This window comes from Anolis carolinensis, chromosome 3, assembly GCF_035594765.1.
Source record: "Anolis carolinensis isolate JA03-04 chromosome 3, rAnoCar3.1.pri, whole genome shotgun sequence".
Lineage (NCBI taxonomy): Eukaryota > Metazoa > Chordata > Lepidosauria > Squamata > Dactyloidae > Anolis > Anolis carolinensis.
Window position 1 is genome coordinate 14,524,153 of NC_085843.1, and position 16,164 is coordinate 14,540,316.

General features: G+C 36.8%; 1 protein-coding gene across 9 annotated transcripts in view; it reads right to left on the minus strand.

Moving 5' to 3' along the window:
• picalm (phosphatidylinositol binding clathrin assembly protein) overlaps positions 1-16,164 on the minus strand; it is a 76,971-nt gene that overhangs the window by 23,680 nt on the left and 37,127 nt on the right. For all 9 annotated transcript variants that reach the window (XM_062977107.1, XM_062977106.1, XM_062977108.1 and 6 more), the window contains exons 2-10: positions 15,285-15,427; positions 12,033-12,108; positions 11,334-11,436; positions 8,676-8,769; positions 6,586-6,697; positions 4,512-4,618; positions 2,666-2,707; positions 1,870-1,955; positions 755-878 (exon numbers count right to left, since the gene is read on the minus strand). In XM_062977107.1, the coding sequence (XP_062833177.1) occupies positions 755-878; positions 1,870-1,955; positions 2,666-2,707; positions 4,512-4,618; positions 6,586-6,697; positions 8,676-8,769; positions 11,334-11,436; positions 12,033-12,108; positions 15,285-15,427 (887 nt within the window). The remainder of the gene's footprint in view (positions 1-754; positions 879-1,869; positions 1,956-2,665; positions 2,708-4,511; positions 4,619-6,585; positions 6,698-8,675; positions 8,770-11,333; positions 11,437-12,032; positions 12,109-15,284; positions 15,428-16,164) is intronic.

The window sequence follows — 16,164 nt, forward strand, 5'->3', positions numbered from 1 at the left end:
AGTGACAAGAAGCAACATCTTAGGATAGAGGTGGGCAACACGTCAGATATGATCTGCCTGGTCAACTTGCCAATCATTTGTGGTTGATCATGGGGCACTCATAGGCAATCCTATGGCTTCAAGAGAAAAAGAGAGTGTGAGCCTATGCATGTGAGTCAAAAGTAGGACTCCCCACTCTCAGTGGACTTGCTCAAATTTGTGTACATTTTCCTTTTGGAAGAGGGCATAAACATATACTTAGAAGCATGTCCTAATGTGGTAGTGAGACTAACTTTGCTCTGATTGTGTCTGCAACAATTATATGTGTGATTGTGTTGCAATCTCAAGCACAAATACATATCTGGATATTCCACATTAGGTCCAAAACCTATTATTCTGTGGATAGTTCTACTTCTGAGCCACCCGTTATGTGAGCGGCTTTGACTGGCAGAACCTTTGGCTTTGAAAAGTGTCACCACCAAAGATTCTCACAGAAATCAAAGCTCCCCTGATCTAGGAAATTACAAACACATTACAGTACACACCGTTGCCTCTTGATACTGTTTAACCCTGCAGTCCTGTGCCACAAACAAAAATACTGCAGGGCACCTCACTCACAAACTTGACATGTACCTCAAATCTTGGCTGGCAGAAGACCTGTTCCCCCCACTCCCCACCCACATTATTTATGAGTCTTGTATGACCATAGCCCATTTTTCAAACTAAAAGACTGCAGAGATAATTTGGGTCATAGAAGAAAAGAAATCATGCCCACCTTTAAAGCTTTTAAACGTGCCTGCTCTTCCTCTAGCGCAGCTTGTTTTTCCCTTTCGTCTACTTTGGTGAGTGACAGGCCGGTACTTGCCAGGGAGGAGACAGCATTGGAGAGAGTGGTAGCCCTAGGAAAGGTTGTCAAGAGGAAATCTGGCAGTTACATACATGGCACGACAGGGAAAGATACTCTAGAGTGATTTTTCCACTTTATTCAAAAATGTTTTATGGTGCAACACCTGTCTTTCTAAGGGAGATGTTATTGTGGGCATAATTTGAGAAGGAGCGCCTTTTAACTTCCTTTCTACTACTGTATAGCTAAAAAAAATTAACCACCCTGTTCAAATGCCTAAAGGTGGCCTACACTGGGGAATATATGTTTTTAAAAAGCCATGGAACTAACATGGGAAGTATTTATTGCAAAATATGTGCTGCAGCCCCAAAACTGTCAATTATGTTGATTACAGTGTAGAATACAAAAGGGGGAGATATTAAGAAATTGGACAATGTTGCAAATGTTCTATGGGATTATGTTCAAGACTGAGATTATAAACAAAATTGCCCTCAATTTTATGAACATCTTCTGGACTTCAAGGGAATTAAATGGAATAATTCTATTAGGGTTGGATCCAGAGACATCATTGCACTTAATGCAGGTCTGCTGATGAAATAATTAAGCCTAATTGATTTCAAGAGGATTTGAAGCTGAACTTCTCCAAAGAAGTCAGACATTACAGACAGCTCCCAAAATAAAAGGAAATGCTGTGTGGCAGTTGCAGTTATTTCTTTTATTCAACAGATTCAAACAGGCATGTTTTTATAGAACAATACCACTTTTGCAATGTTTAAATAATTTCCTAGAACACTGCAGTTAGTTTTCTCTTTGATATATGACTTGATTATGTGCAGGAGTTCTGCTCCATGGGGTAACATGAAAAATTTAATTCTTCATCTCCAAAGAGATGCAGTCCAGAAAAGTGGTTAACACCTGTATCGGTCAGACACAGGCTGGCTTCAACAGTTGTTTAAACCTCCTTATTCCAATGAAAACATGCAAACAATATTTAAGGAGATTTCAAGCACTATGCAAATCCATCACAAAGAAGAATGAATACATGCCTGCTTGCAGCAGTTGAGTCTTTGATTTTCTTTCCCTCCAAAGAGCCTAAGTGCTGTTCCAATGCATCAAGAAGGCTGCTCGGTGCCTACAAAATAAATCAGCAGCCTTTCAGGAATTCAGGTCAAATAACAACAGCAGCTCCCAGTAACCACTTTCCTTGACACAAGTATGCAATATCCAATGACAGACAATAGCTCTTAACTGCACTAACACCAAAAATGTATTAAGCACTACATAGAGTAGTATGGTTCCATGATTCATTAATCAGGACTACTCATTTAAAAATCCATCCATTAAGAGAAAGTACAAAGGAAAATGGTACACTGAACGAAGGAGACACTACTATATATGTTCAGAGTGATATGAGAAGAGCTACTACTTTAAGCCATATAAACATGTTAACGCACTATAAATCTCTGCCATGCTGACTAAGCATTTGGCATTTATATAGTTTGGTTTAACAGCTTATTAGAAATCATTAAGATGCAAAGGCTAACACTATAGATATATGCACCTGTACCACAGCATTTAAATTAATTTAATATGTAGGAATCTATTGCTTTAAGGTATAATCTTTTACTAAGGATCCTCAGCAGCAAAACAAAGCAAAATAGGAGGTTTTATACTAATATTTGACAACAAGTGGAACAGCAGACTCAAACCCATTCTTTGTTTTTAAAGCTTCTACACACAATAACATAGTGACAACCAATTAAAGCGTTAGTAACTAAATAAAATTCTTCCAGTTATGAAATCCCAAAAACAAACATGCACGATGCATATTGAATTATCTACCTGAGAAAGATCTGGTATGTCTCCTCTGTCTATTCCCACTTGCTGCAATAACAAATACATTGAATAAGATATAGGCTTTAAACATGTTTGGCTAAATATGTGATAGAACAAAAGCACACTGAAGATAAAAAAAGAAAGTTTGCACATTATGAAGACTAATAGAACTCAGGATCTATATCAAGGTGGGCAAAAGTGAGGCTGGTCTGGGGACTGCTTTTCTGCCCAAGGAACCTTTATAGGCCATACTGACTACCAAAAATATCCATCCAATAATGAAGAAAAGAAGTCAACTGAAGCCCACTTCCAGATTTGCAAATTGGATTTTTGAGGAAGTATTTAAAAGTATTTCAGTTTCCTGGAAACTCCCTGGACAGACAATTCATTAGGGGAGACGGTGGAGAGGATACAAAATGAGTTGTGTCAGGAGTCTGGATTGATCCTGGGATACAAAAACAGCTTTGGGGATTCCACACTAGAGATTGGCAAGGTATTTGTCGTATTTGTTTCAGTCATGTTAACGTTTCGTATCGTCCATTTGGATGGCACAAAACGGAAAGACCCTAAACGAAACAAAAACTGACTCAAAACGAAAGGCAGGCGGGAATCGGTATCGGCTCTAAGCCTGCCTTTCGCATTGATCAGCTGTAGACCCTGTAAGACCCGAGTGTGTAGGCCCAAAACCTGCACCCATAGGCCAGGGCGCCAGGCCTATGGGTGCAAGTTTTGGGCCTTCACGCACAGGCCTGGCAGTGGGGGGGGGGGGGGAGATTGAGGGTGGCTGAGTCATCCTGCACCTCCCCCCCTTCATTTGCCCAGCTCCTTACCGAGCATTTGAGTGGCGTTGGCTAGTGCTGTGGCCTTAACTGGTGCCTCCCCCCCCCCCAAAAAAAACAAATAAAAAACAAAACAAAGCAAAGCAAAAAAACAAAAACAAATGTCTGACCTCCCGATTTTGGGAGGTCAGACGAATACGGATCAGGGCCTCGCCAAAAGCTGGGACACGAAACGGAACAAGGTAAGTCCCGAATGCACATGACTACACTGCACCATCTCCATAGTCTTTTCAGCATCAGAATTTCCATCATTCTGTTCCTTAAGTGTTATTTTTATCTTGATCTTTTATCCTGAGTTCTTAGGGCAACAAACAGACAGAAAAATACAATCAATTTAAACAATGCCAAATTACAATGAATAATTTAAACAAGATAAAAACATATTAACACAATTCAAACATGGTGAAAAAGCTTAAAGAAGCTTAAAGAGTTAAAACCATATTCGTGTTTAAAAGTAAACTAGGCCCCAAAGACATTAATAAAAAGATACATCTTGACCTGGTGCCAAAAAGAAACTAACTTTGGTCCCAATTCATAGATGGGATGCCATGGTCAAAAAGCCTTCTTCCACATTTAAGTTAGCCTTTTATGTTACTTTGGGTTTTGTTTCTTTTTGTTTTTTAGACTGCGCTTCTTACTTTAAAATTCTGTGTTTTTAACTGTTGTTGTTATATTATATTTTAACATTCTTTTTCTGAGCAATCCAGAGATTTTGTCATGAAAATGATTTATAAATAAAGTAATAAATCAAAAACACTATTTAATAATATTAGCTCGTTGACAGGTTTTGTTAAGAGATGTTGGTAAACTGCTGCTTTGAGTCAATCATTTATACAAGCTGCTTTCTGCTGCACTAATAATACCTCAGTCTGGTATGAATGGTACTTGGCATCTATTAAACTAAAGCATTCTGGTTTCACAATTTTAATTTTTATCCTTCGCAATATTTTCATTGGCAGCATTCTGTCAGCATAACTAATTACAGAATTCTTGACAGGACCAGCATTTGTTACCTCTGCAACTTTGAGAAACTCAGAAATTCTTGTCATCCTGGTCAGAAACTTCTTATATATGTCAAGGCCTTCTTTGCATTGGTTTTTTTTCATGTCAAAGTACTTTTCTATGAAAAAGAATTTAAAAATGAGAGTAGTCAAGGTAACTTTCTTGTTTACAGCACAGAACCATAATCTATAACACAGCAGATATAGACATTGAGGATGTTTGCCAAACAAATGAATAGCCTCTGTAGATTTTTCTCTTCACTGTGTCATTTCTTTCAGGTTCAAAAACAAAGGCCTGGTAGAAGGGAAGTTTTGAAACTTTGGTGCAAAAACTAAAATTCCAAATTAAGAGTTAACTGGGAAGCCTGGAAGTCATAGAAGGAATTTAATTTGAAGTCTAAAGTATATTTTTAGAATTAAGACACAGAGAACTCACTAAAGGCTATGTTTGTGTCTCTGTAAAAATGTCACTGGAAATATGTTTAAACAATTGAAAAAATTAGCATCATAAATCACTCCCTTCCTTCTCAAGCCCCATTTTTAAAAACTACCAATTTTCCCTGGTGAATGCACAAAGCCAGAAGCTATACAAATAGTAGAGCACTTCAGTTCAGCAATCTATTTCATAACAGATACCCAAAATACAGACAGTGCCAAGAGTCATGAAGGAGTTTTCTCTATCTCATGCAAATTTAATGAATGACAAATTGGGGAATAAATTACTGGGTGTAAATAATCATCTAGTTGTCATTTTCAGTGTTCATTAGTTTAACTGTTGTTCTGCATTTGATTTGGAGGGGATTTTTTGCCTTCTCATTCACCCAACAGTTAGATTATCCTTTGTCATAATGTATTATTGTCACACGTAGCTAAAAATCAAGAGTTCAATATGTTGTGGAATAACAGGGGAAATACGAAGCCCATCTTTCTCAAAAGCGTATCACTTTAAACACAATAAAATATATTGTATGTTGACATTTGGTAAAGTGAGTTAATTTTGTTAATTTGCTTTATTGCCAATAGTTTCCATTTCATTTCAGAAAATAAATTCATTCTGAGCGCTATCCTTGAAAATAATAGTGCCCTATCAATTATTGCAGAGCTTTTGTTTCTATAACAGCAATTTCTCATTCAAGCATGTATCAAATGGATCGTTATATTCATTCATTCTCTTTATTTCTATCCCACCTGTTTTCCCAGAGCTGGAATGCAAAGAGCTTATATTGAAGGTAATGACACTATGAGAATTGGGCTATCTTGTATACAGTTTGTACAAATTTAATAAACAAAAATTTTAAGAGCCCCAGGTGCACCAAAGCCTGTCCATCAGCCAACCAGATGATTTTGGAAAGACTACAAGCAAAGCATAGAGGCAAAAACTCTCCTTTCCCATTGCTGCCTTTGTGCCTTCAGTAATAAGCCTGACAATAGAAATTCTACAAATAAGAATGAGCCTTTATGTTTCCACAAACCCAAACTACTACCAATTTTTCCTCTTTGCACCGGGTTGTATCCAAATTTTGGTATACGGGTACATAGATCAAACATATTGAAATGAGACCACAGCCATGGTTAATTTCACCAGGTCTTCTCTAAACATCACAAAGTCTGTATCCAACGTAATGTGTTTGGGAAAGCCTATATTCAAAGGATAAGGAACTACAGCAGTGCATTCTCTCTCGTGGGGTCTGGCAGCTACCCAAAAATCCAAATGCAGACACTCAATCCCACTAATTTCACCTTATGACAGTCCCCCTGAAGACAGAGAGTTGATTAAAGACAGGCTAAAAGTTTAAAATCTTCACAAAATTGTCACCTTCCCAAAATAGGATGCAAAGACTAAATAGTCAGCTTTGCAACCTGGTTATGTGGTAGTTGGACAAGCACAAAATTATAGTGCAAGGAAACCACTGTTCTTGCCAAAAATTATTCCCGAAAAGCTTACATTTAGGCATATTTCTGTTTACATATAAAGAGAAACAGCCCGAAAAGGCAGCCTAAAACTATCTTTAAGGAAGTCAAGTCAGATAGATGACTACCTTGCTTACTAAGTACAAGGAAGAGATGTAACAGAGGTAGTATTTACCCAACAGATTAATAATCCCTTCATTATATGCTGCAAAGAGTCTAATGGCATCTTTGAAGAGAAGCATGAAGGCAGCATTAATTACACCATTTGTAAGCTCATTGCTGTTGACCTGCCAAGAACAAAAAAGGAATTTAGTTCAGCTGGAGGAACTTCTAGTTTTATTTTGTGTCAGTACAAAGGACGAAGACCCCCTTTCCCATTTTACACAATGTACTACAAGCTAGTGTAATCAGATCTTGTCAAAGCTAAAGCATCTATTTGGCTTCAAGAATTCTGCAGAAATAGACAAGGCAGAAACAAAATGTGTTCACTGCCTATAAGATTTCAAGGAAGACTTTCTGGTGAGCAGGAAACGCACAAAGCATCCAATTGCTATACAAGTCCTTGAAAATGTACTTCTGTGATTCATGTTTCTGTTACTGAGTAAATCTCTAACTTGGTTACAGCACTTTGTAACCCACCATTCATCACTCCCATAAGATCACATGAATTGTTTACAGATCAAGTTACATTTGCCCCAAGAAAAATTCACTTCTAGTGTTCTACAGCCCTCTTACATTATCCTCTGGAAAATAACAAAAGGAGCCCATGTATTTCCAACTTAGAGTAAAAGAAAAAGCAAACTGCTCCTTATGCAAATGCTGAGCAACTAATGGCACAAAAATCTATGAAGACTGATCCTGGTTACCTTAGTTTATCAAATGCCAAGGGGAAGCCTTAAGTTTGGCATCAAAGATGTCAGTTTTCCAGAAAAAGTACATTTTTTCTTAAATGTTCTTCTACATTTCCAGTAGCAGAACAAATAATATTACATGATTTAGCATGCTTGTCTTAATATTATATCCAAACATATTCAAAGGTTTGTGCAAAAACTATTTTACTCGTATGTCTAATAATATAAAAGGACTAGCATATACTCCTCTATATGTAGCACTAATGACCACATCTGAAGGACTGCTATTTTTATCACACAAACTATATAAAGGTGTAGCCGATATATCTTATATCAAGACTTCCTTTTCATGAAGTATATAGGCAATCCCCATGTTACAAACAAGGTAGGTTTTGTAGGTTTGCTCTTGAATTGAATTTGTTTGTAAATTGGAGCAAGTACATTTTTTCAGTGTAACTCCAGCCATATATATCTATGTATGCATGTATGTATGCATGCATCCTTTGGATAGCATATGAAAGGGTTAAGACTCCTGTGATGTTTGTTTTGTTGTCTGTGCCTCTCTTCTGAAGATTTCACCACACTTTCTGTCCCTACGATAATTGGATTTGAAAACATTTGGGTTGTTGAGGAAACAAGAATTTGTGAGAAAGCTTCAGTGGCGACGCCTTTCCCCCGTGATAACTCTTTCAAGAGTGAATTTCCCTTCAGAGAGGTAGATTTCTCTCACTTCCTGTTGTTTCACCTCTGTTCTTAACTATGTTCTTAACGATGACATTTTTTTGCCATTTTGGTAATTGGTGGCAAAGAGACATGTTTAATGCTCTGCTGCTTAGCATCATATGAATCCAACATATACCTGTAATTCTGAAGCAAGAAGAAAAACCCAATAATTTGGGAAAGAGAAACTGAGGTATACAGAGTTCTTCAGCTGGTAGGTGCTAAAACATATTCTAGCTCCAAGCTCAGAGCTAGAGAAAGATGGGTGGGATCATTCACCCACCTGCTTAACATACACTAATGCCCTGTTCAAAACTTACATACTGTCCTTTCCAGCTATACCTGATAATGCTATGTATACCTACTTGAAAATAATCTCCACTGAACACCCTATAAGTCATTTCAAAGTACAGACACAAGGAAGGAGAGAACAGGGTGCTAGCAATGCAATGTTTGTCTTGGCTCCCAAGATCCATCAAAAAAGGAGGAATACTGCTCAATTCAGACATCAAGCTAACGATGCTTAAAGAAGCTGCATGCTGTGGTTTGCTTGTGTATATGAAAGCTTAAACCACCCTTGGTACTGAGTAATAGCTCAAATTGTGGTTTTAGGGAAATATCTGGATTTAACTACTGATCTGATTTTATAGAGTCTTTCATGCTTATACATGCAGTAACTTTTAAAAAAACTTACATTGAAATCAAGAAGTGCATCCATTTGATTTTGTATAATTGGTACGGTTTTTAAGAGTTTCTCTGTATTCATTGTCCTCATAACCCCATCAGCCCTAAGAGAAAACAGAAACATTAAGTACAAACAAAACAAACCTATTTCATATAATTCACCTTTTCTGAGGGCCCATGCACACAGATGACTGTTTACTAGATCAAAAAGAGATCTTTCATCTAATAACAACAACAACTCTCATCATCCAATGTTTTCTTCCATATATATCCTATCTTAATACAAGAGGTGGCCTACAAGCCACTTTATAAACTGTCTGGAAATAAAAAAGCTTTTCTGACAACAGCAATTTTTCAGCTAAATGCTATTAGGGCAAGTAGAACCATGTTCCTAGGACCACTATGTATTTTTTTTCTAAAACTTAATTTTGTATTTAAGGAGTTTCTAGCTTTCAACACTACCTCCATTTGTATTTTAACAATTGCCAGATTTGATCTTCCTCAGCAGAAGGCAGTGTTTTCAAATCAATACTGAGCCAAAGTACAAGAACAAAGTAAAGGAGACCTTGGCCAAAATTCACTTGGGGACTTGGGTCTTCATAAGTGAATTTGTGCTTGTAGGAAATCAAATCTAGTAGCTTCACAGCATCCATATTCAGCAAGAGGCTGCTATCTCATTACAATGCAGGAGTCAGCAAAGCGACCATTGCACATCATAACTGATGTAAAAAAATGACACCAACTAGTAACTGCTCATTCACAGAGGGAAATTTTTGTCCATTACACATCTTTGCAATTCATTAACAGGGTTGTTTAGCAACTCTGTAATTTAGCTAACTGTATATAAACTTATGCAACAGAGATCACAATAAAGAATCCCAGCTCCTTTCCCCCTAAAAGCGTTTTAAAAATATCAGGGGATCCCATAGGATAGCTGTGTCCCTATCTTACCACTGGCAATTGCCCACTCTTGTTTAAAATAGTATGGCTTTAAGCTATGCAAAACACATCAAAGCTAGATCCAAACACAGATTTATACTGCAACTTTTAAAAAAACTACACAATTCCATTGGAAGCACGTAGTTTAAAACACATACATTTAAAACATAATTAAAAACATACAAGATAATAATATAGTATGCCATTTTCAAACATTGTTCTGCCCAGTGCTTCAAAATCAAAGGCTTGCCTAAATATAAAGATCTCCATGTGCTAGAGCGGGGAGACTGCGAACTGGGCCTCCTATGGAAGGGAATTCTCCACCCTAGGAGTAGACATTGTGAAAGCTCTCTCTTACATCCTTACCAAATGGGCATATAATGGTGGTGGGACCGAAGAAATATCCACCCGATAATTTTAAAACTCATGCAAATAAAATTTCGATTAAAGACACAAAACCTGGCTTTCTTAAAGATATCCTAAGGAGTGAAAGCTACATTTTGAGTGGCAGACCCTAACTTTATAGTTATCACAAACTACGGGGCTATGTTTATATAACAACATCTAGCATCAGAAGGTATATTCTACTGAAAACAAACTGCTATAGAACAACAGTGAAATGGGAGGGTTGATTTCAATCCACTTTGGAGATTTTAAAGGTGCATCGGGTTCGTCAATTCACTAGTTAAGTGTACATCTTGCCTTTTTCCCAATATGCTCATGTCATATGTGGCTTTCCTCCCTGCTTTATCCTCCCCAGAGTCATCTGAGAAAGACTTGTCCAAGATCAAACAGTGCATTTTATGGCTCATGAGGCACTACATGGTACTTTCTCCAGAAGAACCTGAACAGTGGACCAGAATGAGCCAGCAGGATTCTTTTTATGTTTGTTATCACATCCAGGTTCTTAAGCTTTCTATGACTTCAACAAAGGTTTGTCAGGCAGTACGTGAGACTACGATTGATGAAGCACGTGTCCAAAAGTTATGTGGCCTGCAGAGCTGTTTGTGCAGGGTCTCAGGTGACTGGCTTTGACCTCCAGGTGCTTGTCTGATGGCAATATGGTATGAAGGATCTAAGTTAAACTTTGATAGAAACCAATATATTACAAGTTGCTCCTAGTGTTTTGGGGTATTTCTTCTGCTCAGGTTATCCACCAGGAGTAAATATTTTAAACAGATCACTTGCATACTTGACACCATCAAGTACAAGAATATGGAATTAATTTTAAGAACTATACATGCTGGCACATTTTCAAGGGCTACTGACATTGATCCACTCTCATAAGTTACCATGCTTCCAGCCTCCAAATGACATTTTTGAGTGCAAAATTTTCACACAGATTGCTCATGCGCCATAATTCAATAATGATCATGGAAAATGTTCAGATGAGTACTACATCAATTCACTGGTGAGTAAGATTTTTTGCTTGCTCAAGAAAAAAAACTTTTTAAAACTTTCTGAAAGGAAAGGAAGTGCATGGGAATCAAACTATCCACCAGAAAATAAAGCACAATGTGTATGTTTTATTTATGTAATGATATTCCCAGGCAGCTTTTCAAAATACTTTCAGATACTGGGTGCATGGCCAGCCAGTCAGCCTGTAGCCTTGTGCATATTAAGTTATTTGTTTCAAGATGTGTTTATTTTAAAAATCCCTAGAGAATTTGGAAGCTATACATAGGATAGATTTGCCAAAGTGTTTCATGCCAGGCAGTACAATCCTTACCCTCTTTTTACTTTTGTGAAGTCAAAAGCTACTTGTCTGTAGGAAACTGCTTTTTCGTTCAGATACCTGCTATACCGCCTGATAAATGTGGACATATCATATCCTAAAGAAAGAAAAAAGAACAGAAGTTAATTCCCTGTTTTGTATGGAAGTATATCAACATGAATAAGGCACCTTATTAAATTCAAGGACTATCAAGTAGTTACTGTACATGTTCTTTTGAGTTACTGCAAAAACCATTGAGCAATTAAAAGCCAAAAAACCTCTATATGATCAGTTTTAGATCATGTTATTGTGTCTCGAGTGTTCAGTTTCATTTTTCAAAAATTTCTAAGCTAAAAAACGACTCCTCACCCTGCATGCACACACACTTCCTCCCACTCAACCACTACAGAAACTAGTCCAGACTAGCACTATCAACTGTCACGGCTGGCATACCTTGGTTGAACATAAACAGAAATAGTGTCTCTGCCCTATCCATAGAAATATTAGTTTTGTTACACTCTGGGGGGAAGATGGGCACACTTTCCTACTTAAATCTAGTCCGACAAGATGCTAAATAGAGGTCAAATATTTAAGTATGTGAAAATGTAAAGGACCATACACTTTGAAATTTTAATTGAGCTATGAAGAAATTGTCTTGTTGTCCAAGACCTTCTAAGGCATTATGACATGCTTGAAGTAAACCAAGTAATTTACCTTGCAATCCGCTTTTGTCCAAGAAATTGCTCAAGTTAAATAATGTGTTTCTGGAAGCCAGATACTGGATGAAACGCTAAAGGAAATAAAATGACAAGTTATCTAACTGGAATCACTCATAATTCAACGTGTATATTTTGCATCCAGAATTATAATAGTCAACACACCCATGTGTCATACCTGCCACTATACAGTTGATTAAAAAATCCTCTGTTGCGTCTGCTCATGAAGTGTTCCTTTAAAAACCTTTTTTGAAAGAGCAGTGAGCACAAAAGATGATAATATATAATACTCTGCTGTGAATCATCCCATGCACCTGTTATAATAATCTAATCTTTATTTTCCTACTGAAGAGGAAATAAGAGCTATTGCTGCTAAGCCTATGGACTCTGTACAGTTGCTCAAGGCTGTGGAATGATCTACCTGACAACTGTATGCTATCAGTTCTTTACTTGCTTTCAAGAGGGATCTGTTTGGCATTCATTCCAGCTTGTATTTCAATTGTCATACTCTTCCTTCCTTGTTTTAAAGTAGCTTCCTTGTTCTAATAATTACGGTACTATACATTACCATTGCCTGTTAAAAGGTAACATTTTCTCCAAATGAAACTGAGACATTGTATCCTGGTTGAGAAAAGAATCATGATTTGACATGATTTCTAAATGTGTATCTGAAAAAATAGGACCCCAAACACTTTTAAAATATGTTCATTTTTATAGTTACAGTTTTATGTGTGCGTACTTTTAAAAAAATCTGTTGCATACTTGAAATATTTCACTGCTCAATTTAATCAATACAAACTATGGATTAGCATGATAACTGAACTGAAACTGTTAAGCCTGGTTATTTATTAAAATAACCTTCATCCTGAAAGTTTGTGTGGGTGTAACATATAAAACACATACACTCATTCTTTCCCCACCATAATTCTCTATACCTGAGAGACTCTCCCCAGTGCACTTTGTGAAAACACTTCAGGTTGTGGTGAGACCTGAAGTGTTTGAAAGGCAAGCAATCTTAAAAGGCTCTACTGAGTAGTAATAGAAAAGTGGGGAAGAATTGGATGTAAATGTTCCTATTTTGTTTTCTTGGTTTGAATCTGAGACTAGTTGCCATTTTGATCTGAGCAGATGGAAGTCTCCAGAAACAAAGGATATGTAACAGTACATTTTGAATTAACTTTCTGACAATGGAATCTAACCCTTACAGCAATGATTTACTGAAATGACTGGATGGGATTATATGTATTAAAGGTGAGTCTCTTTGGGCATTTAATCAGTCAACGATTTAGTTACGTTATGATGATGCACACTTCAAATGACTCATATTATACCCATTCATTTCACAGCCTTAGGCAGTCCACGGCTTCCTTTTCCTTCAATGATCAAACCTCATCAATTCCATTGACATGAAGTGCTTGGTATAAATAAAACTTTTGTATAGCATGAGGTAATAGCTTCAACAATACAATCCTGGATATATTTCAGAGGGAGGTGGGGGTGGCACCACTGTCCTGCAAACATATTCAGCAGCCCCTCTCCTTCAACAGAGAAAACCACGCTCTATGACCTCAATTAGCACAGGCAATATTAAAGCTGCAAAATAAAGGAGTATTCTTCCTGTCCACATAAGACAATCCCTTGGATTCTTTCATGTTATGCACATGCCTGTGATGATATAAAACTGAACAAATATAGTAGGTCCATGACATTTTTACTGAGTTTTCATTTTATTGGGGCTTGGTTATTGGACTACTGCAAACTCTTCTGAAGCATTTTTTGTTGAACAAATATTTAATAAAGGAAAACTTTACTGTCTGGGTTAAATGGGAGACACATTAAATGGTACAAAGGCACAAGCCACATTAAGAGTTGTAACCTATATTGAAGATAAGCTACAAAATGTATACTATGCAGAAACTGATCCAAATACAGGGTGGCTTATGGCTCTAGTAATATTCTGATCATCTTTTTCTAGTTTGGAATGGCAGCTATGCTATAAACAGACATTTCTTTTAAAAAAGATAATAAAGTTCCTCAAATTCAAGAGTGCACACAAAGTGCTTTTGAACCTAGAACATCTGTGACATGGGTGCCTATATTCTGTATGTATACATTTAGCACCCAACTCTATCATCACCCAGTTTCAGAAAGAATATCTGCTAAGCATCTGAAGAGAAGTAGCCACCAATCAAAATATGGGAACACTGGGTTAGATGGATATATAATGTGTCTTGGTATAAGATAGCTTCATATGTACATGAATATAACTACAGGAAAAGTTGGAAGTAGCTACTAAAACTACACAAGGTATGACTGAATGGGAAGATAAGACAAGCCTCAGTGTTCACAAGACATTATTAGCCATGCATGCAAGGTTATTCAGATTCCAACCACTGATTTCACCTTGAGATTTACTTATTTTTTTAAACCACAACCAAGTGATATATAATCATTAGATTTAGGAGGAAGCCACTTTCCCTCCATTGCTGGCAGAAGTTATATAGACTTCCACTGTGAAGAAGAAACAGTATATAGGCTAGGCACAGAAATCTCCTTGCCATGATTTATTACCATATAAATAAAGGTAGCTGTGTTTTATTATGCATGATATCTTATTAAGCACATAATTATTTATACTCATTTTTAATTCGTAACAGATAAACAGATCAATATACCCAATTATTGTTCTCAAAATTTAAAAACCCTTAAAATACATTTAAAATCATAATGTTTTTTTTTTTTTTGCTTTGTGGTTGATATCTGTTGCACTTTTAGGGTAAGTACTCAAAATGAGTATTCATTTTGAAAAGGTATTCTAACTAATATAGAAATATTTGGGAGTTCTCAGACATGAATCGCTGTATGAATCGCTGTGTTTGTGCATATTTTCCAATTTCTCCATGTAGCATTTGGACAAAGATGCTGTAAAATTGTGCCAACAGTTTTTTAATTGAGGGCATTAGGAGACTGGCCTCTTTTGGGGGCTTAAAAAGTGGATCCAGGGACTGCACGAGATTCTGTGCTGCAGTTTGTACACCTCTATGTTCAACAAACCTACAACCTTATCTGTCAGATGTAGGTGCTATTAATTATGTACTTTAGTGCTTACACAACAATTGGGATCATTCTTTAATCTTCATACATCAGGCCGTTTTTAAAGACAACCGCTGTCCATGACAATCAACAAAAACCAGGTTGCACTGAGAAAGTATATTCTCTAAACTTTTAATGGTCTGCGGTAATCAGTTACCTCATTTCCATACACCATTAGATGGTGAGTTGTGATGAGCGACTTAAATACCACTACCCAGCTGCTATTCATTGTCCTTTCAAACAAGCTGTCCGCCAACTGTGGGATATTTACGTTCATCTCATTTGTGCACTGTATTAAATCTGCAATATAAAAAAATAGATATCATTATTTCAAATGGATAGCCACCAGGTCAGATCAATGGAGGAGACATTTCTTCAGAGATAGAATGAATGAGAAAGAAACACATGTGTGAGTGTGTTCTCTGAAATGCATCTTCTAATGGTGTTGGCTGTTTATGTTGTGAACAATATTAATAGCAATATAGCCATTTGTACCCCATAACAAGGGAAGCCCAACTGCTGTAGAAAGAAAAGCAGCTTAGAAACATTCAAAGTCAGTCTGCACAACACTGACACAAGACTTTAGAATAAGAAAAAGATGGCAAGATCTAAGGTGTCTCTGGTTTATGTTTTAGCTTGTTCTGAAAAGTCATAAAAAGAGGCGAAGTTTAAATAAAACTATGAACATGGTGAATAATTTCTATTCATTCTCAACACTAAAATATAACCCATTAGAAAGTATGGTGATGAGTCCAAATGTAACAAAAAGAGAACTTTTGCACAGTAAATAATGGTTATACACAATTATTTTATGGTATTTGTTAGCATCATGGCCTTTAAACATCCCCCCCCCCCACACACACACATAGAGCAGCACAGTACAAATATATGATAAAATACAACAAGAGACTTTTACTGGAACCTTTCTGAGCACGGTACCTAAAAATAAAACAAAAAAACATTTTTACTAATGCCTTTAACCAAGGCCTTATAACCTGTAGCCCTTTATATGGTATTAGCATGGGATTTAGCTGCAT